We start from the raw sequence: 20,697 nt of genomic DNA on the forward strand, positions 1-20,697 counted from the left end.
ATGGCGGCATAAAACGGGTTTACCGGGCAATTTAAATGCCGTTCGCCGCATTAACGCCGCGTCGTAATACATTTTTGTAATTCTAAAATTAGACACCCCCTCCCCCCCTTCGCCGGCTCCGATAATGCGCAACGACAAATTAATTATTAATTCCGCGGACGCGACCGGCCAGCCGAATGCCTCTCACCTGACGCAGCTTCTTCGGTCCAGGTGGTATTCGATTGTAATGCAGTTTTCGAAAAATGTTGCAGGAACCATCGATGAAGCAATATCTGTATCGTTATGATTGGTTCAGAAGGCAAGTGTAGTGCTGCAGGAGGGTAGCATCGTTACCGTAACCGTCACTATATCTCAGATTAAGAGACAGACCTCGGTAATCTAATTATGCAACGCGTGCATGCCATTAGCGAGACCTGCGAAGTTCAAATTTACTTTTCTAATGGACTGAAAGCATCCCCTAATCTGTATCAGGGTTAAGTATCGCTGAGACCTTGATTGGAGATCGTTTACGGCTGACGTCAGTTCTGCGGGTCCTTCAAGGTCGCTTCTTCCCACGCTTCGTGGAAAATTTGCGGAGGAACCTCCACCCATCGATTTACTTATTATTTTTATAGAAACATACATATAATATTAGTTTTAGTTTTCCCTTGAAGTCGTTCGAGCAAACATGACTCCCTCACCCCTAATTTTTGTTTCCACCTCCTATATATAAATGATGGTAAATTGAAATAAGATCGTGTAAATATTCTTTCACTAAAGTTACATTAAAATTTGTAGATGTTGATGCTTTGTTGGGGTGTCTTGTCTGACAAAGGTGAAACAGAAGAGATGACACAGTTTCAATATTGGAAGCATGTTCGCCAGTTTTGTCTGCTGCGTTTACGGGGATGCGTTTGCACGCAGGAACACCGCAAGGATTATTGGAACCACAGTGAAGTGTTCCGGCGAAAAAGGAATAGGGAGAGATCTCTGACCCACAAACATTACTATGAACAGCCGTTTTAGAAAGTCGAGGTTCCAAGAAGGAGCTTGTATGTACCTACACGTTCGATCGAAGAGACAAAAAGTAGAATTGTACCGTGTAGAAAGGGTATTCAGCGTCCGTAAATAGACGATTCAATTGTTAGCCAGGATAGCAACTTTCGTGCGCCGTTGAATCGACATGATCCCACAACGGGATCGCTAATACCATTATTCACTCCTCCACCACAGTTACTGACCACTCGACGCCATTCTCGAGTTGTAGTAAATATAAGCTCGCTATCGGTTCAAACGATCTGGCAGCAACATTGATTATTTTCACTCTGCCGTAACTTCTACGGCTCGCGGAACATTCCTTTTGCAGAGAATTCTGTAAACTTTTACGTTCGATATTTCTGCAGAGGACGACACGTTGCAAAAGACATAAAATTGTGCATACATTTCTCTTGCATGGGTCACCGTGTAAAATTACAAATTTGCATAAGTATCTGCAGCGTATTAATCAGGTTCCATTTAGTTTCTTTGACAGACACGAGTGGGCTTGTCTAGGACATACAACAAATCAAATTGCAGTGGCAGATAAAAGTTTCAAAGAAAATAGCAACCAGATTTCATTCATTCCGGTGTTTATCTACGGTCATTCGCCTGAAAGAAATTGAAATAAGGCTACATCTATGGAATCAATATTAGTCAAGATTATTGTACATAAACATTGCTGGTATAAATCACTGTCTGAAATCGTTCGTTTGCATCAACGCCCGCCGCGTACTTATCAGGTGTCACTTGACAGAAACAAGTCTGATAGAAAGTGCAAGAAAATACTTTTCTTCCTCATAAATCCTTCAAATCTGAATTTTACACGAACACCTCAGTCTATCGGGTGATCAAAAACGTTCGAGCTACTTATAGATCGTGTCACGATTAAACTGTAAGCTTATACTGTAATTAAAATCCGAGTGTTAGCCTTGTTAGCATATTCTTGTGCTGGAGGGGAGGGCATTGAGATTTTTTTATCCTGATGTAGAGCACGAAAGAAAAATTATACTAGGAAATGGAGTTCTAAGCCGGCAAGAATAAAAATTAAAAACAGTTTTACGTCGGTGCTTTCTTTATTCGAAGCAACGACTCATGTTGAATATTTTCGGGACGTGCATACTATTATGCTAAAGGGGGGCATCGAGATCTCTTGGACGTTGAGGTAGGCCACTCACCAAAATTTGGGGAGCAGTTCCAAGCATCCAGAATTGCGGTCGTTGAGGTGAAGCCTCGATTGGGAGAGCAAAATTGAAATATCAGGGTCCGGCTTCCCGCGGACAGAGGAGTCCCGTTTTTGGAGCGTCGATATGGCGGGGGCATGGTTGCAAGAACGAGGGCGAGGGGGGTACGAGAACGAAGACAGTGGAGGGCACACACCGGTGTCCGCATAACTCTGCGGAATCTATCGAGAGAGGGTCGAGGACCCCCCTGCTCCCCCGGCTGGACCCCCACAACCCTTTGAAGGTTTATGCCGATTCAGGAACGAGTTGATTCATGAAGACGGGATGGACCTCCTTGGGATCCGCGGCTCGGTGCCCCCAAGGCCGTGGCGGGTGGTCCCGCGGCTTGATTTCTTGTTTCCTCCACCAGGGCCGATCCTGGCCTGTGTGTCGTTTCGCCTCCGTTCCTCCTCTACCTTGGTCCCCGAGTGGGACCGAGCGAGGGACAGGCCGACTCTGCGAGCTCGTGGGACAGTGACAGAAGGGGTCCCGGGGACCTTGCGGGAACCGGGCAGCAAAGAAGGGAACGCTCACCCGGCGTTCCCCCCGCTGTCTCCCCGTATACCTATAGCGATTGTCGATTTAAATGTTTACTAATAACCAAGCTTGTCCCGCAACCACCCAGAAGTCGGTCGCTTTGCATTTTTATAAGTACATCTTGCGGCCGGTTCCGAGAACGAGGACGTTTCATATTCATCCGCTGCTGCTCCCGTCGTCGCCGCCGACTCGACTCGACTCGCCAGTTTCTGTCTCTCCCCTCGGCAGCCTCCTACTGGACCGTATTGTCTCTTCTACGATCGGATGCATGCGCCGCGATTAGGCCGACAACGGCATAATGACTCGCGGACAGACGCCGGAACCCGGGCATGAGTCCCGCTCGTTAATCGAGCACACGGGAATCTGCTCGGTCCTGCGCTTTTTCGGGTAAACTGCTGCTGGAAACTTTGCTTCCTGCGAGAGTGATCGATTATGGTCTTTTCATGGTCTGGTCATTGCGATGATCTCGACATGAATTTCTTCAGATTTTTTTTTAAGAACTAGTACTCGGTGGAAGCTGCATCACGCATGAAAAACACACCTTTACAGTTTTGTCATACAAATGTTTACAGTCTGAGGGTGGCCGAACAAATTTTGTTCAAGTGTGGATAAATTCAAGGTTACATAGCACGTTATTTTTTTATTTCATAGTCAACTAGAAATAATATAAAATTACATCAAAGTCTGTAGTCTCCAGTCTCGGATTGCAAATCTTGAGTCAATTTTAGTCCAAATTCTAATTCTAATTGTCAACTGCCAATTGAAATCAGTGAAACTTTGAATGAATCCACCTGTGTCTATCATAAATTCTCAAAACCGCTCTGATCAAAACTTAGAACTTCCGTCTGCACATAGCACACAGTGCCACCATAGGAACTCCACGCTGCGCCTAATCGTCATACCACTGCACCGACAAGTCCCAACTCCGAATTCCCCGCAGGTTCACATCCCCCTAGTTCCGTCTCGAAAGTATCGATTAAAATCGACAGACACATAACGCGCCGCATCAAACGGCTGTCAGCAATCCCGTCGACGTCGCCCTTACCTGTTCACCGTGCTCGAACAATGGAACAAAGCAGCTCGGCGCACACCATCTTCAAGATCGTTCACGTTTTTCTCACCGGATCGAGGGGTGATCGATCAAATCCGCTCGCTGCGATAGAGAAATGGGACACGCGTAAAATAACAAAACCTCCAGCGTTCTTTCTTTTTTTTTTTTTTATAATGATTCGTTTATTGCGAAAGGACACAGTCTGCAAGCCATCTGCCAATGTGGCATATCGGCGAGCTCGCGTGAAATTTTGGACACGAATGACTAAAAGGTGATGGCGATCGTTCACTCTCGACATGACATGATATGTTGACGGTCGTTGCGCGCCCTGCGAGCATCGCCGGTACCCTCGGCCCTTTTTCTTTATTACATAGTACGTCTCTCTCTCTCTCTGTGTGTGTGTGAGTGTATGCGCATGTGTGTGTGTGTAGGTGCGTGTGTTTGTCTCTGTGTGTTGTCTAAAGTCCCACAAGCGAGCCCGAGGGCCCGCGACAGCGGGGGGGCAACGGGAATTCCGGGTTCTGGCGGGTTACGGGCGGAGAGGAGCGCGTTCGCGACGGGGCCCGATGGAAAAGACGAAACGGGGGCGCAGAGAAGAAACGAAAGGAGGGCGGGGACCCTCCGAACACCAACCAGACCACGGATAATATCACGAGAAACCGGTCGAGCAATAAATAAATAATACTTACGAACGTAGGAGCCACCCCCGTCGATCGACGCGCCCCGCCCGTAACCCGTCTCAGCGATCAACGATCCATACCTCGTCATGATCGACCGAGTCGACGTGAATCGATAATATTATATAAACATTGCAATAACAATAATAATAATAATCATAATCATATAATAATAATAATAATAATAATCATCATCGTCGTCGTTAGTATGAATTATGATCTCAAATATTATAATAATAATATCGTACCTACTCTACATACAATACATACACTGGCCGGACGCTCTCTAGTGGGCCCTCTCTACTATTTACAAACGCATAAATAATTATTATTATTATCGTGTGTATTTATATATATAGTACTTTATGTATAGTATTACTGTCGAGTCGACGCCTAGGATAGCTTTTCCATTTTTTTTTTTCCTCTTAAACCGCGATAGCTGCTGCTGCTACGGAGATAAACGGGAGAGGAAGAGCTTGGGGTGGGGGAGAGAGAGAAGGTGAGGGGGGGGGCTACGAATTTTAATTCTTTCGAGGAAAGGGGGGAGGAGAACGGGGATTGGAGGAGGGTTCATCCGAAGAGACTAGGAATATGGGGATGATCGAGGATCGAAGGGGGCAGTACATCTTGTTCTGTCGTTCTCCGGTCGGTTACTGTACACTAATTACAAGATCGTAGTCTCTTATTATTGTCATCCACACCACACAGCGCCGCGCCCGACGATTGTCCATCGGCGCGGGGCGGTTCGAGTCGGGTCCCTCTCGAAGAAACTTAGGCCGAGGTCTCGGGGCCCGATCACACTCGGCCGGGGGACTTGAGCTCCTGCGTCGGGGGCAGGCTTCCGCTCGGAAGGGGGGCCTGGTCGGACCCTCCGGAGGACGCTGTCGACGAAGAGGAGAGGGGCGAGAGTCCTCCGCCGCCCCCGTCGATGGTGAACGGTTTCACGGTTCCGGTTCCGGTGCAAGTTAGTACACTAGGCGCGGTGGAGGGTGGCATGACGCCGCTCAGGCCGCCGAGGGTCCTCGAGTAGGTCTCCAGCAAGGACATGTCCCCGGAGCCGAGATGGGAGGCGCCGTACAGGTTGCGGTAGAAGTCCGGATGCGGCCGCACGAACTGCGTTCCCGAGTGCATCGCCGGGTGCAGCGGATGATGCGGCGGCAGACGACTCGCCAAAGGACTCACCAGTTTTCCGCCGCCTCCTCCGCCACCTCCTCCGCCTGCTACGCCACCGCCGCCCCCGCTGCTGCCGCTGTAAGGCGACGACAGACCCGTCATCGTCGTCGGCGTCGGTCTCTGCTGCTCGCCGTCCTTGCTCGCCATGTCCGCCAACGACCAGATCCGAGGCTTCGTGGTCACACCGCTCACGGTTGACGGCGCGCTCGTGCTAGGCGGAAGATGATGACTACTGGGGGACGTGCTCTCCGGCGACGGGTGACGCAACAGCCTCCCGTGGGACGAGGAGAGATACGCCGGGTGCTGGAGCTGCAACGGATGCCTCGGCTCCCTCTGGTCGTACAGACACTCCGGACTATCCGGACCGCTGTCCGCTCGCGACTCGCTCCACTCGCTCTCGGTCCTGCCCTGCACACCTCCGGAACTGCCGCTCGTACCCAGCAGCTCCATCCGGTGCGCTGGTCGCTCGCCGTCCTCGCTCGAACCGGTACCCGAGTCTTTGGAGTCTGCAACAACGCGAGCTTGTTTTTAGGGGGCGAAGAGGTTTCACACGCAGTGGATTTTTATTGGATAATCTAAAGAACAGTGTCTCTAGCAGAGGTCCCTATTTCACGCGTGAATATTCGTGTGCACTACAACTCTTACGAGTTGTGTGGAAACGTTTTCGGAGACTCACCTAGTCGATCCTTCTCGTCCACGCTCTTCCTTCCACTGTCGTCGTCTTCGTTGTTGTTGTCCTCGTCCTCGACCCTATTCCTCGGCTCCCACGTCATCTTGTTCTCCTTCTTCAGACGTCTCCTGGCGTTCGCGAACCACGTCGATACCTGTGTCAGAGTCATCTTCGTGATGATGGCCAACATGATCTTCTCGCCCTTGGTCGGGTACGGGTTTTTCTTGTGATCGTTCAGCCAAGCCTTCAGTGTACTCGTGGTCTCTCGTGTCGCGTTTTTCCGTCTCGCGCCATTGAGGTCCATACCATAGCTGGAACAAGCAAACGGAGACGTTCTTCAAGCACAATCGTTTCCCAAAATTGTAATTCCTACCATTAACGCAATTGTTACCGCGACGTTTGAACCTCAGTGATAGTCTATTGCCGTCGTAAAATAAAAATTTTCTGCATAAATTGTAGGAAACAAGAGTTGTATAGAAGAATTTGACTAAGTAAAAAAAATGCTACCCACAATGCTACGCAAATAAAAGTGTGAATAAGTCAAGAAAGATAAGAAATCGCGGCTGGGTTGAAACTAATCGTAAAGAAGCAGCAAGTGTTTACCGACCCGTGGTGTTTGCAAATTCATAAAAATCGAAGAAGAGGCCAACATTAAAGCGAACACGATTCCCTTCTGCTCGCCGTAAAGAATCTTTGCAACATCGAAATAACTATTTCCGTGGAGCAATTGCATAAAGAAGTGTTACCCGACGCGGCGCTGGAAGCGTTAAATTTTCCCGATGTCGGGTGGCCGGGGGCATTCAGCCCCATCTTCTTAGCCGTATAAATAAAGGAGTGGAGCATTGGTCGGGAGACGGTCCAGCCCCAAATTGAAAGCATTAACCTCCGGGGTGGTAGGAATAGACGTCCTCAATATCGCGAAGCGAATCGAGGCGGCGAACTGAACAAAGTCTTTAATGGAAACGCTTCGGTCGAAGTAAGAAGAGGCAGAGAGAAGACAGAGAGAAAGGACGAAGGAGGCCTGGAGGGAGAGGAGAGAGAGAAGGAGGTGGAGGAGTTAGAGTCCATCCTTTTATTAAGTCCTTCGACGTTGGCCGTTCTCGTCGTCGTAGGATGCACGTGACCCGGATATAAGGCGGTCGGGGACGTACACAAGTCGCGATACGTTATACGAGCAAACTGGACGAGAAAGACACACACACCCGGGGATGGGGAGAGGGGACACAGGGGAACAAGGGGAGGGGGGGGGATAGGAGGAAGAAAACGAGGAAGATGGCAAAGTCTCCTTGGTGGAAGCTCGTGTCGAGAAACTTATCCAATCGTGAGGCTCGTTACGCCTTCCCCCGCCCGGGCCCCGGTATAAAAGTCCGAGTCCTGCTCGGTTAGAGGAACGATATAAGCGGGTAGCTACTACTTTCATCCCGAGAGCAGATCTCTATCTAACGGTTTAAGCTCCTTCCTTCCATCCTGACCGGAGGAGGAGCACAGTGGAAACGAGTCGAGAAAGCCGAGAGGGAAAAGGAGGGAGAGATCATACCCCCCTTTTCTCCACCTCTCTCCAAAGAGCCCCCTACCAGGCTCACGAAGTCGGACCAGAGCGACCGACCCCCCGGGATCCCATTACTAAAAGACTAACCCTTATCAAAGATTAAACTTCGGTATAACTGCTGAATCGACGGGATCGAAATTAAATTTTCCACCGGCGCGGCGGCCGACTCCCGAGGACTCCCGAGATGCTTACTCCCCCGACCGCTCGTTTTTTTCTCCCTTGTCCCACCTCCACTCGACTCCGTTCTCCTCGTTGCGGTCCCCTTTTCACATTTCTACCACCCACTGAACCTTCTACCTCGCTCAACCCTTTCCCCTCGCAGACCTCTCGGACGCGAGGGACAACCGCGTCCAAAATCAACTTCGTTCGAGATCGATGAAATTTTAGGTAGACATTCCTGAACGTTCAGACTACGTTTCGACGAAAAGACAGGTGACCATTGGTTACCCAGAATATCTTGAGAGAGATTTGAATGCAAAGGAAAAATTCAACACAAAAATTCTGTACCTCGATCGTGAAAAACTGCAGCTAAATAAAACTTGATTTCCTTTCTCGATAGATTCAATAAAATCCGAAGTGTAGTAACAATAAAATCCGCAAAATGTAAATTAATCTACGATCATCCAAGAACATAAAAGTCTACAAGAATTTTGCTGTTTGTCCACAAAAATATTCAATTTAAAAAGAATTGAAAATGGGTACCCAATTATTACCACTAGGGTTAAAATCAATGTAAAATGGTTAGATTTCAAAACTGCACATGATACTTTATAACGAAAGGTTGTAAATAATCAAGTTTCGCGTACGAATCCATCGACGTCTCTGGGACGCGACTTCAAGACAAGGAATTAAACCAAACGATAAAACAACCAACAACTACATACAAGCATCTCCGACTAGCAGCCAAGCAACCCAGTCCTCTCTAAAACCGTACAGACGTTAAATAATTTCTTCCGGTTCGAATCTACCGCATCCGGCCGTGGAGTAATCGAATAGACAGGTCGAATGAAATAATGTCAGCAAGCTCTTCCAAATTTCCCGACGTCTGCGATTAACCAATCGGCACCTGTCCGCGAAAGATCATTCGGATCCATTTTCCCCGGTAACGAGGAGGTCGATTACCGATCGCTATGGAAACAAGGGGCCGATGGGATCAGCTCGTGTGTCGCGCTCGAGCAGCGAAATCTGCTGGCTCGCAGCTCTGGTACATAAGTGCGAACACATACATGTATAAAATATATATAACGGTCGACAGGTATATACTCCGTCGGCTTGACCGGGGCGTATTTAAAGCTGTCGAGGACGCCGGTGGCGCGGCGATACGGCGGAGGCTGAGCGGGCGATAGATCGGTTGGAGAAACGAAAAACTCTATCCCGGAAGGCGCGGGGGTGCGAAAGAGAGAAAGCCGGGTTGTTGGAGGGTAGCAAGGGAGAGGGTGCAAGGGAGGGTACAGGTGGACGCGGAAGAGGCGGAGAGATAGAGTCTCTCTCGACAGGAGGGCCGAGGGTCGCGGGGGAGGAGAGACGGAATCGGTAGAAAGCAGCAGTTCCCGCTCTCGGGGGCGGCTGGCTGTTATCATGAGAAACAAGCTTCCACTCTGATTTTTTAATCCGATCCGCGCCCCCTGCCACCGGCTGAATTTTAAAATAACTGCAGAACGCCATTTGCTCCTCGCAAACAGACCGGGGGGTTAAGCCATCCTCGCTCTCACTCTCTCTCTCTCTCTCTCTCCCTCTCTCCTATATCGTCCTCTTCTGCCGTTTCTCCGGGCTTTCTTTCTCTCTTTCTCTCTCTCTCTCTCTCTCTCACCCCGTTTCACCCGGGCTCTTTGCGAGAGAACGTGCACCACGAGGGCTCAGGTTTCGACCCTCCGCGTGCCGGATAGGCGCCGTTTCCACGGGGAAAGAGAGAAACACACCTGGGGGCGGGGGTGGAACCGAAGAAGCGCGTGTGAGCGCTTTCCCATCTCTTTCTCTCTCTTTCTTTCTCTGCGTCCCCGGCGTTGATGCCAAATTGAAATGTTTAGCGCCTCGTTTCAGCTGCTGCGAGTCCCGCGACCATGCCCCCCACCCCCCGGAAACAAAGACAGATGGAGGCACCCGCAACCGAACAACCGGCACCGAAAGATACCGCGAGGGTGGAAACGAGATGGAGATAGCTGGAGAGCTAGCCCGCCTAGGCCTGCCCCCGGGAAGGGTAGATAAGTGACAGTTTTATTAATTTCCCATCTCCGCGGGCCACCCCCTCGATCCCGGAACGTCAGTCCCGTGCGTCCACACATATAGACACACAGACACGCGCACACACGAACATGCTACCCGGAACGAAAGAGGGTGGAAATAAAGCTCAATAATGGCGGCTACCCGTCACGCAGCCTCGACAAAGGTGCGCTTCCGAGGCGACTCCGAGGGGATTTCGAGCAACGATATCTCGTCGTTCAGGATGTTGCGAGACCGGGACCGGGGTTGCCTACAATTTTTCTGGAACTGCTACGCGTGTGTGCTCCAAGCGGGTGACCCTTTTAGGAGCAGCGGATGCTTTAGAACTTGGGCAACAGTTCGCGTCTCGAGGATAATTCGGATACCGACGTCGATGGTGGTTGGAGACCTGTGTCGTTGTTAAAGATACTGCTCCCTTCAAGGAGGAATCGATCGACCAAAGTTTTAGTTCAAGGTGGATTCATTATCAGTTCTTTGTAGATTTGCATCTTCTTTCAAGTCTCCCTCTTCGAACCTCTGAAAAGCAGTATTTAATAAATGAACTTCAGTATTTGCTTATCCTGTCGTAAAGATATAGAAAGAATGCATTTCTTTGTGATCAAAGCGAAACAAGCCACACTGTGTGCACACGCATTTTCGCTCATGCTTCAGTGGGGTGGAACTACCGATCAGGGTCTGTAGCATCGCCGTTCCGACTTTCGTCTGAATCGCGTACGGTGTTCAGCATCCCCAACCCCCGAGGACACCTCGAAGATCGAAACAAGCGAAAGCCATCGACCATCGAAATCCAGCGAATCGGCCATTTCCATCGCGGCTCGGCCCCTCGCGTTTACGTAAAACGCGTCTGTCAAGGCGTAGCCTTTAAGGGGGATAAAACCGGGGGGGTTGAGTGACCACGGCCAGTTCGAAACGAGGCAGGTGTGCGGCTCGCGCGACTCCGCCCCTCGTTACCACTCGTAACTAGGGGTGATATCCGACTCCTTTCGTCCCTCTGCCGCTGCCAGTCTCGCTCCCTGTCTGGCCTGCGAGAACTGTCGTTCTCTTTTCCACGGGGCTCAGCCGGCGGCGCGCACCTTTCCAGGTAGGGTGACCGTGCGGCTCTGGGGGGGTTTCTCGCGCGCGGTTTTATCAACGGCGCGAAGGTGCAGCCATTTCGGCGACGGCGCCATCTTTTCACCGACGTGTGTGCACGCACATGGCACCGCCGAAAGCCGTTCGGCCGAGTTGCTGCCCTCGTGGTCGCGTTTCGGTTTAATCAACCGCGAAGCCACGCCAGCCGTTCGCGGCCCCTTTCATCTGTCCATCCGTCTATCCGTCCTGCTCTTGTACCTCGTCCGAAAGAGGCGCGGGAGTCCTCCGTTCCCAGGTACATTCGATCCACAGGTACCCTCTCTCGGGCCCGAACCGTGGCGTCCGATTGTTTCAACAGCGAACGCATTTCAGGCTCGACCGAGCCGAACGCCGTGCCCCGTGCTCGCTCGTTTGGATAATGAGCTACATCGGGACGACCCCGATAGGCTACCCTAAGAACGGCCGACATCTTTTTCTTCGGATGCTGGCCCCCAGACCTGGAAGACGCGCTGTCCGATGATGTTAGACTTTGCAGTCGGGGCCATTTTGACCAGCAGACGCAGGAATTTTGTCGAAAGATGTTGCTTCCAATTTGGGATATTCGATCAGATAATTTGGGGAAGGATAAGATCCGGGTTCTTATTAAATTTATAAAATATTCTCTAGTAAAGCGCGCGCTATAACCTTCCAAGCAGCAATAAAACGAGAAGTCCATATGAGCCCTTAATATTGACAATGTGCACCCAACTAAATTCACAAAATTTGATCAAAATTCTGAGCATCCGAGAGTACAAATTACAGTACAATATCACGAAGAATCAATTATAACTAAAAGCATCCTAAAACATCTTAAAACAACCCGAAGACATCGTAAAACCGTGTCGAAAGCTTGCAGATAAAATCCAGGTCGAACAAAAGACGAAAATCGGCGCAAGAAAATGAATCCGGGCATGCTATTGATCTAGAGCCGTGCTATAGAAGAGATTAGGTTCCCGGAGGACTCGTACGGCCGTCAAACTTGAAGCGGTCCCTGCAGGACGAATATCCCGGGCTAATGAGTCGGGCCAGGATGTGCCACGTCGCGGCGATGATGTACGGCCATTTAATGACCTGGTTTTCGTCGGTGGGGGTGGGTTTTTGCGCCGGTTGCGCGGCAAGGGTTGCGTCGGCGACGTCGGCCGAGTGAAAAGTCAGCGACACGCGTTTTTCGTTAGCGGGGACACGGCATGCCGATCGACATGCAGATGACAGCGGTTCGCCTCCTCTCTCGCGATTTTCCCATTAGCCTTAATGGAGGCAGATTAGTCCTGTCGGGCGAGCGCAAAGATTTAATGACTCGGCCGCACCCCTCTCTCTCTCTCTCTCTCTCTCCCGCTCTCTCCTTCGCACTCTTTCTCTCCGTCGTTTCCTCTTTCGACACTCTACCCCGGTGGAAGGCTGCTAGGCGAACGCTTTTACGGATAACGCGTGGCGACCGAAAAGGTCACGTCGCGCGCACAGATACCGGCCCCGGAAAAATCGCTCATGGGAATTGTGATTTATCGGCCGACCGTTTAATGAACCTTTAGGCGCGCGGACACCTTCTAATGTATCCTGTCTCCTGGTTAGATACGGGACGCCGGCTTTTGATCCTCGGCGAATGTCGTCGAGTCGCCATTTTTACAGACGAACACGGCTTATCCTTCCATTTTCAATAGATTGCGCTTATTTACGGAGAACAAAAATGTACTGCTCAGGTAGAAATATAATATTCCAATGACATTTCTGCGTTACAAACAATGAGAATTTTTAAGAATTTTTTCTGAGAATATTGCTAACTCTAAACAAGTACCTCATTACGAAGTATATATAGTGTATTAGTGACTTTTCCGCAGAAAAATCTTAAGAAACACCTCTTTCCCAAGAAGCACTTACGTCACGAAACGTTACATACAGTCTCGATGCATGCCCGACAGTCGTGCTCGAAGGATTAATTATGGAGTTGACGCGATCGAATAATTCTAATCAACTCGTCTCGCGGTTCGAGCTACAAAATGTCTGCTGAAACCAGAAGAAAATTAAACAAACTCAGAAAATCGTTCAGAAAGTAGTCCCAAAGATTGCAGATTTCTCGTCTGGACGTTATAGGCTCCGGCGAACCCCATAACAAAAAGATCCTAGCGTCGGTTTTTCCAGCTCCAGGGGACAGCAGGGCATCTCGGCGGCAGGCCGTGGATCCAGCGTCGGTTCCTTTATCGCTCGATAAAGATTGCCGGTCTCGGTGTAACGGTAGAACAGGGACAAGTGTAACTCCGGAACGGTACACGGGCCGCTCTATCACTGGGGTTTTGTAAATTTTCAGCGAGTTAGCCATAACAGCGAGCCGTCGTAATCTCGGCTAACGATAATTCAGCGGTGGCTGACTTTAATCGCGGCCCATCGGGCCCGTCGGGCTTCGCTGCAGCCTCGGGATGAATTTAAACGATCGTATGACAAAGTAGCGGACCGTGTATCATTTTATATAAACTCTGTTACGTTCGCCGGGCGACTGGAACCGTGGCTGGGCGTGGACAGGCATGGAGAGAAGCCGGTTGTATAATCTCTCTCTCTCTCTCTCGGAGAGACGAGAATCTCTCCCTTTGTATGGGTACACGCGCGATCGCGTCACCGTCGCGTCGCTGTTTCTCCTCCAGCGATGTCCGGACACGGGCAAACAACCGTGCACGGATACACGGACACGAATGCGCAGGCAAGTTTACGATCGATCTGCCGCGTTGCAACCAACTGGCAATAAAGTTGGATGTGGAACAACCGACTGTCACCACGGACACAAAACTTCCTCGCGTCTCTCGCCGCCTGAGGGGTGAGGCCCTTCTCGTGTGCTGCTCCCTGAGAATTCAACGAAGATTGCTCTTCATCCTATTCCCTACACTTTGCCGAGCAGGATAATTAATTACTCCAAGTCCCTTATAGGCTGCGAGACTTGTTCCGAATTGCCGAGATCACAAAAATGTACGCCTCAGCGATAAAAATACTTCATTGAGGAGTCTATCTTAATTTTTCCGTAAGAGACTGTACATAGGGACTGAGTTAGGAATTATTTGCGATGACTGTGCAACTGTTTCCCATGTCAATTTAATTATACTGTCTTTACAGATCTGTTTAGTCCCCAGACATTTTCAAGCGGGTTTCAATGTAACCAACAAGCTGTTACGTCAGAAGCAAGATTAAGGGTAACTACAAGATGTACGTGATACGTCTGCAATATTGTTTGCCGATAGATTGGTTAAGGGGAAATAAATTACTGTCGCTAATAATCATAGCGAAGGGTTAGCCACGAGGGAGCGCGGTTTCGGATACTTTTGATCATCGGTAATGCGTTCCGAGCGGCCGCAGTCAGTTTGCACAGTGGGAGCCAAAAGGCCATCTTCCGATCGAACCCCTAAGTGTCCCTGTGCAACCATAAACGAACATCAACGCCGACAGACAGACAATCCAGACGGATAAATGGATCAGGTTGCCCCATGATTCAATATAATTCCATCCCGGCCCGAAGACAGCAAATATTTGGCGGGTCGTTCAGAAGGGGTTGCCGGCGTACTCGAAGCGTAAATCAAATAAGCGATCTTATCGTCGGGGCGTACGGTGCCCGATAGCGATGCTAAATGCCTCGCGATACGATCTCCGAGTGACATTCTAAATGTTACTGCGTTGCAAGTAGGCTCGATACTTTTACCGTAAATATTGCCGACGCATTCAAATTTACGCGCCACCATTTGCATTTAATAATTTTGGCTATTAGTTTGAGATTAGTTTGAGATTAATACAGAAGCTGAGGAATTAAATAACGATCTTGATGCTCTGGGTGAAGAAATATCGAGAGTTCCATAAACAAATTTGCCGGTGATACTAAATTTTTGGAATGTGTTTTTCGTTGGTTTTGCAGATAGGAGAAATGGTTGAGTTCGTGGACTATTGACAGCGTCTTTCGTGGCAACGTTTCGGCCGTGGACGAGCGGACAAGGCGCGCGAGAAAAAAGTGATTTAATCTTATCGGATCGCCGGGGAAATAGATACAGCGGGCGGTGAAAATCAATTCGAGTAAGAGGCAATTTCTGTCGCGGGCAAACACTGGACCCCTCGCAATAACTCGTCCCGCGTTAATTTGGTATCGAGCGCAGCCATCGAGAACCACGCGGCCCCTCCCCCTCTTTTGGTCTAATGATGGAAACCGATGTGTGGTTTGTGTGCTCTATACATCGGTTGCAACGAGTTGCCGTCACAGCGCGAAAGACAACGAATCTCTCTAGATTCTTTCGTCCATTGTCGCGTCGAACTTTGTGGAAATCAGAAAATATGTGTCTCGAGCAACTGGTGATCGATTGTACTAATATAATATGAACATATAATTTTTGTTGGCGAGCATCTACTTTGTACAATCGGAACACGTTCTCACCCATGGAAATCATTTAATTTAACCCGACCTATGACATAGCAACGAATAGATACATACTAACGCGAAGTGGGTCGTTTACTCTCACCGCTGCTGCTTCCTATTACATAAAACGAACATTAAATATTAATGGAACGTCGTAGCGCATGAACGCTCAATACAGCCAGGACTCTTTCCGTCGAATGCAGGCGTATACCTGTGCTCCGGTCGGAATCAATTCAGGTGGTATGTAGCAGCATTCATTTCGTTCCTCGAAATAGACGTATCGAATTGTCGATACGTCGTCGTGCCCGCGATCGCGCCATTATATTCATCCATAATAACCCGGTCTGAAAGCGGTATAATCGCTTAAACACAATTTCCGACGATTATTCACGATTTCATTAACAACGGAGAAAATTGAAGGAAACCGTAGACAATGAAATCATTTAGAACCACTTTCGGTTCCCGTCTCGGCGATCGGTTCGATGCCACTTAGGCGGCCGTTAAAGTAAAAGCTAAAAATATTAGATAAGATTAGAATGACCCCGGTTACACCAGTCACCAGATCCGTCATTACCGTCTAAGGGTTCACATTCTTTACCGCGGACAAATTAGACTACAAAGAAAAATGCAAAGTCAATCAAGCTAATTTCTGAGCGGCAACGGTATCGAGAGAGATCAGAGTATAGCAACGGAAAGACTACTCTTCCAGCGTTGTTCGCCGGGGCTGGCGATCGTGCTGAAACATTTCAATTACCTCGGTCAGATCGGCGATAGCTCACGGAGCTCGCGGCGAGCTCTCTCGGAGGAAGCGGATGAGCTCTCTGGGGGATCAGATAGATCCGGGGGCGGTGCTGAAAATCGTGGGGAAGGTGTGTGCGCGGCGAGTGCCTACTACTATCCGAAGAGAGGAGAGAGCATTATGCGCGGGCGTGCGGTGTTCGCGAGCGCGAGTGCGCGCGCGGGCGCGGGCACCCGTTGCGGCCACTTAACATAAGCATACAAAAAGCCAATAATGCAGAGTTGGCATGCGCGGCCGCGAGGTCTCGGGATCGTGCGGGTTAACGGTCTCGTCTTTCCGGCGGATTGGCCCTGCTTCCGGGGACATATAGGGTAAACAATAAGAAACAACCTGGCCGGTTGTGTATCGGGCTCTCTCGCTCGTTGTACGAACACAGCCGGCTTACGTAGCCCCGGTCTCTCTATGTCCGGCTAACGCTTCCTCCGCGATCGTCGACACGTATTATTAAGTGTGTCCGTACAACGACCGATGTGTCGGCACGCGCTGCGATCCTCGGCCGCGTTTAAGGACCTAACGACGCCACGCGAATCTTAATCACGCCCGCGACACCAGCTGCGACACTGATACATCGCTGGAATCGAGCCCCGGACACCTCATCGATCTGCCTTCGCAGCTCTCTCTCTCTCCGGCCCTTGCTCCCTTCTACCTTATTCGGCCCAAAAATTAGGCTCTTCATCGAAGTTTCTGGGATTGTCACTCGTCTGCGGGACTCGCTTCGATATCACACTAATTTTTTGGAATTGTTGGTAATTGTGTAACAGTCCAGTGATCACAGCTTCGAATTTGACGCGGAATTTTCTGTTTTCAAGCAGCTCTATTATTTTCTGTGTAAGCTTGTAGCGACTGCAGAAATAGGGGTTGAAAGTCGCTTGAATATTTTTTTTTAACGAAAGTATTGTAACTGGAGAATACAGTCTTCTGTTCCGTTTACCATTTTTAGTTTATCGCTAGCCTCTATTTTAACGATGCTTCATTATTTTTTGTGCCAGCTTGTAGCGAGTGCAAGGGGTTGAAAGTTGCTGTAGCTTTCGCATTGGTTTCTTTTAACTTTGCACTACTCCTTCGTAAACGAACGTATGGTAACTGTAGAATCGAGTCTTCTGTTCCATTTACCATTTTTGGTTTATCTGTAGCTTCTATTTTCACGATGCTCCGTTACTTTTTATGCAAGCTGACGCATATAGAGGTTGCAAGTTGCTTTGCATATTTGTTTTCGGTTTACGAAACAAAATAGTAAAAACTACTGGAACAATGTAAAAATATGGTATTTTCAGATAAATGAAATGAATAATGCAAAAAATATTTCAGTTCTTCGGGAACGATGCATTACCATTTTTGTTTTACATAATGATTCACGGTGCAATGGTAACGCTGAAGACGTTTACGAGAACTGGTAGAACATTAGCCTGCAAATATTTCTATTTATTTCTTCCCTCGAAACTGTAACCTTTTGCAACGCGATCGCGATGTAAAGGATTAATGGCACGAACTGCGACACGTGTATCTCGACAAGTTATCAAGACCGAGCAACGGTAAATTAATTTATCAACTAATTAATACTTAATTGGTGAACTTGAAACAGTAATGGGAGTATCAATCAATAAAGCTTTTTTCGCGTTGTAGGATTCATCGGAAAACAAAATGCTTCCATGTTCATAACAATGATAACAATAATAATACTCCTGCTTCCTTGTAAACACATTCGCTAAAACTATGAAACGAATAAACCGAGTGGAGCGGTATTCATGCTCGTAAAGTATCGTGCAAGATAAAGATGGTGTGAACGCATTGTTGCTAACAGATTGCGGATTCTTACGCAAACATTAACTCATTAATTCGTTGCATTTAGTATAAAATGGAAACATTTCTATGAATCACGGCTGAACTAAAACCGGAATTTTATTCGATCTTTTATTGCGTCGAGTTTCAGCGCTGGTTGCAGCAAATGTATAAAATCCAAGTTACTAAACCTGGCTCTGAAATGTTGTAAAACTCTATCACTCTCGCAATTATGGAACTAATTGGTGCTAAAAGGTATGCCGTAACAATCTGCCACATTAAATCCGCGATTTCGATCAAACGTTCCCCTATCTAAAAGACATTCTGTCTCACAAAAAAAAAAATTCCGAAAAATCGCGAAATAAGATTCGCGATAAACACGACCACTCCGAAATTAATTTCCCAATTTACCGAAACCATTTCCGGGAGAACTACATTTCCATTCGATCCGGACTCCGCGCGGAAAACGGGATTTCGCGCGAGTGCCGCGATCTATCAGCCGATCACGATACACCCGCGCTCAGTCACTCGACTCGCTTACTTCTTAATTATTTCTTAATCGCCTGTTGCCCCGGCCGTGTCCGTCGGACATTGTAATCGGGAGACTATTAAGTGGTTAGCCGGTGCGCGTTACAAACGCGAATTCTGTCCGTACACGACTCGATAAGAGGTTCGCGTTGTTCGCGCGATTATTTCGAAGTGCGCGTTGCGCAAGCAGATAGTTCCGTACGTAGAGCGAATTATCGATGCAACGAACGTTGCTGGCATTCAATCCCAACAAGAGAAGAAAGAAAGTTCGAGGTTAGTTCCCCGAAAAAAATAGGGAAAACAAAATTGAACGGGACGCGAAATAAAATTCGCCGGACCGTTCGACGGCGCGTATCCGGCGCGACACGTGGGAAAATAAATCTCGTGCGGCAGTTTTATTATTCCCGAGGAAGAAAGACGTGGAGAAAAGAAAAAAGTAAAAGCGGTACCGATAAGGTATCGGTCGTCTGCGACAAATAGACGCGAGCGATTCGCGAAAACGAGGAAAAAGACCGCCGAGCACCGGTCTTATCGCGAACGATGTTTCGCGCGGCCGACACCGCCGTCGCCATCGCGATATCAGCCCCGAAAGAAGCCCACGGTTCATTAGACTCGCGCGATATTTTGAAAACACCGTTCCCTGTCCGCTGAAACGACACGGAAAATTGGAAACAAGAAATGAGTCCCAGTTAAACGTGCCGCGAGGCGAGTATTGCTTGAGCAGATAGGTGAAATGGTTGTCAGAAATTTCAGTAATTAAGTCGCTTATGGCGGACGATAGCAGCTGGTTGACTCGTCGGAAATTATCCGGTTCTCCGAAGATAAGTTTTGCACAGAAGTTGTTCAACGTGGAAATGGATAATTGCCTAACTGATAAACAGTACTATCAGTACAATTATCAACCCTCCTTCCGAGTGTCAAAATAAATTTCCATCAAATTTTCCTTCTTTAAAAATAAAGGACTGCTGGAACGACACCAAATTAAAACAAGATCGTTCGATCCAGCATCGAAGCAGTAAAAAATTCATTAAACGTGCGCCAGGATAAACGAAGATCAAATCTTCCTCTCCCAAAATCTCCCACAAACGAGGAACACAAATTCCCCCACACGCTTCTGCAATTAAAACCGAACATCCGCTGGCATGCTCGGTGTTAGTTACAAAATCGAGCCCGGCACAGTCGATCCGTGTAAAGAGCAGATAAACGGCCCTGAATGAAATGCAACGAGAGGGCCCGGTCGAGATAAGAGAATATCACCGAACCGTCGATATCGCGGTGTCGGATCTCTCGCGGGCGAGCAGCAGGTGCAAATGTCCCCGATCTTCCGGTAATTGTTAGCCGCGGTTCCGGTTTGGACCGGCGGTAGGTCTCCGTAAAGGAAGACCCGGTGCGCGAGCCGACTAGACCGAATGGATGCTAAGCAAGCTGTAGTACCCGATCGCTTCCTTGCATACGAATCGACCCGCGCCGGAAGTGCGTCACACGCGTGCGGCCCCTGTACAGATTTCCACAGTCGGTCGCACCGAGGACAAAACCTCGACCGTCGACCGTCGACCGGCGACGAGCACGATGTCGTCGACCACCGGGTCGTCGGCTACGTGACCGGTTTTCTCCGGACCAGATAACCAACGTCAGAAAAATCGATCGAAACCGACGATACCGATGCACTTCTCCGCGGACCACTATATCTCCTTGGGCTTATCGCGCAGCGAGAAAACGGAACGCGCGATTTTCTGTTACTATGTTACATATTGCAATTACTAGAGGCGAACTCTTTCCGATTAAATCCTGAACTGTGTCAACGTGGCTGTTGTGACATATTCTACTAATCTTGCACTGTTTGTCTTGTTTGTCTAGCATACGATAAGCAGACTGCAGACCTTTGCGGAAAATAGAAATTTGCAAAGTCGATCGTCAGAATTAGAAATTCAATAAAGAAATGTATTCTTCGTTTTAATCAGTTGAATCTAGTGTATATTCAGAAATTCT

At 48.8% G+C, this 20,697-nt stretch overlaps 1 protein-coding gene across 1 annotated transcript in view; it reads right to left on the reverse strand.

The window, feature by feature from the left end:
- Positions 1-3,977: 3,977 nt before the first annotated feature.
- Positions 3,978-20,697, reverse strand: part of Mirr (iroquois-class homeodomain protein mirror) — a 52,729-nt gene continuing 36,009 nt past the window's right edge. Inside the window, exons 4-5 of the mRNA XM_076793287.1 lie at positions 6,352-6,656; positions 3,978-6,181 (exon numbers count right to left, since the gene is read on the reverse strand). Coding sequence (XP_076649402.1) covers positions 5,298-6,181; positions 6,352-6,656 — 1,189 coding nt within the window. The 3' untranslated portion in view covers positions 3,978-5,297. The remainder of the gene's footprint in view (positions 6,182-6,351; positions 6,657-20,697) is intronic.

Source organism: Halictus rubicundus, chromosome 9, assembly GCF_050948215.1.
Source record: "Halictus rubicundus isolate RS-2024b chromosome 9, iyHalRubi1_principal, whole genome shotgun sequence".
NCBI lineage: Eukaryota > Metazoa > Arthropoda > Insecta > Hymenoptera > Halictidae > Halictus > Halictus rubicundus.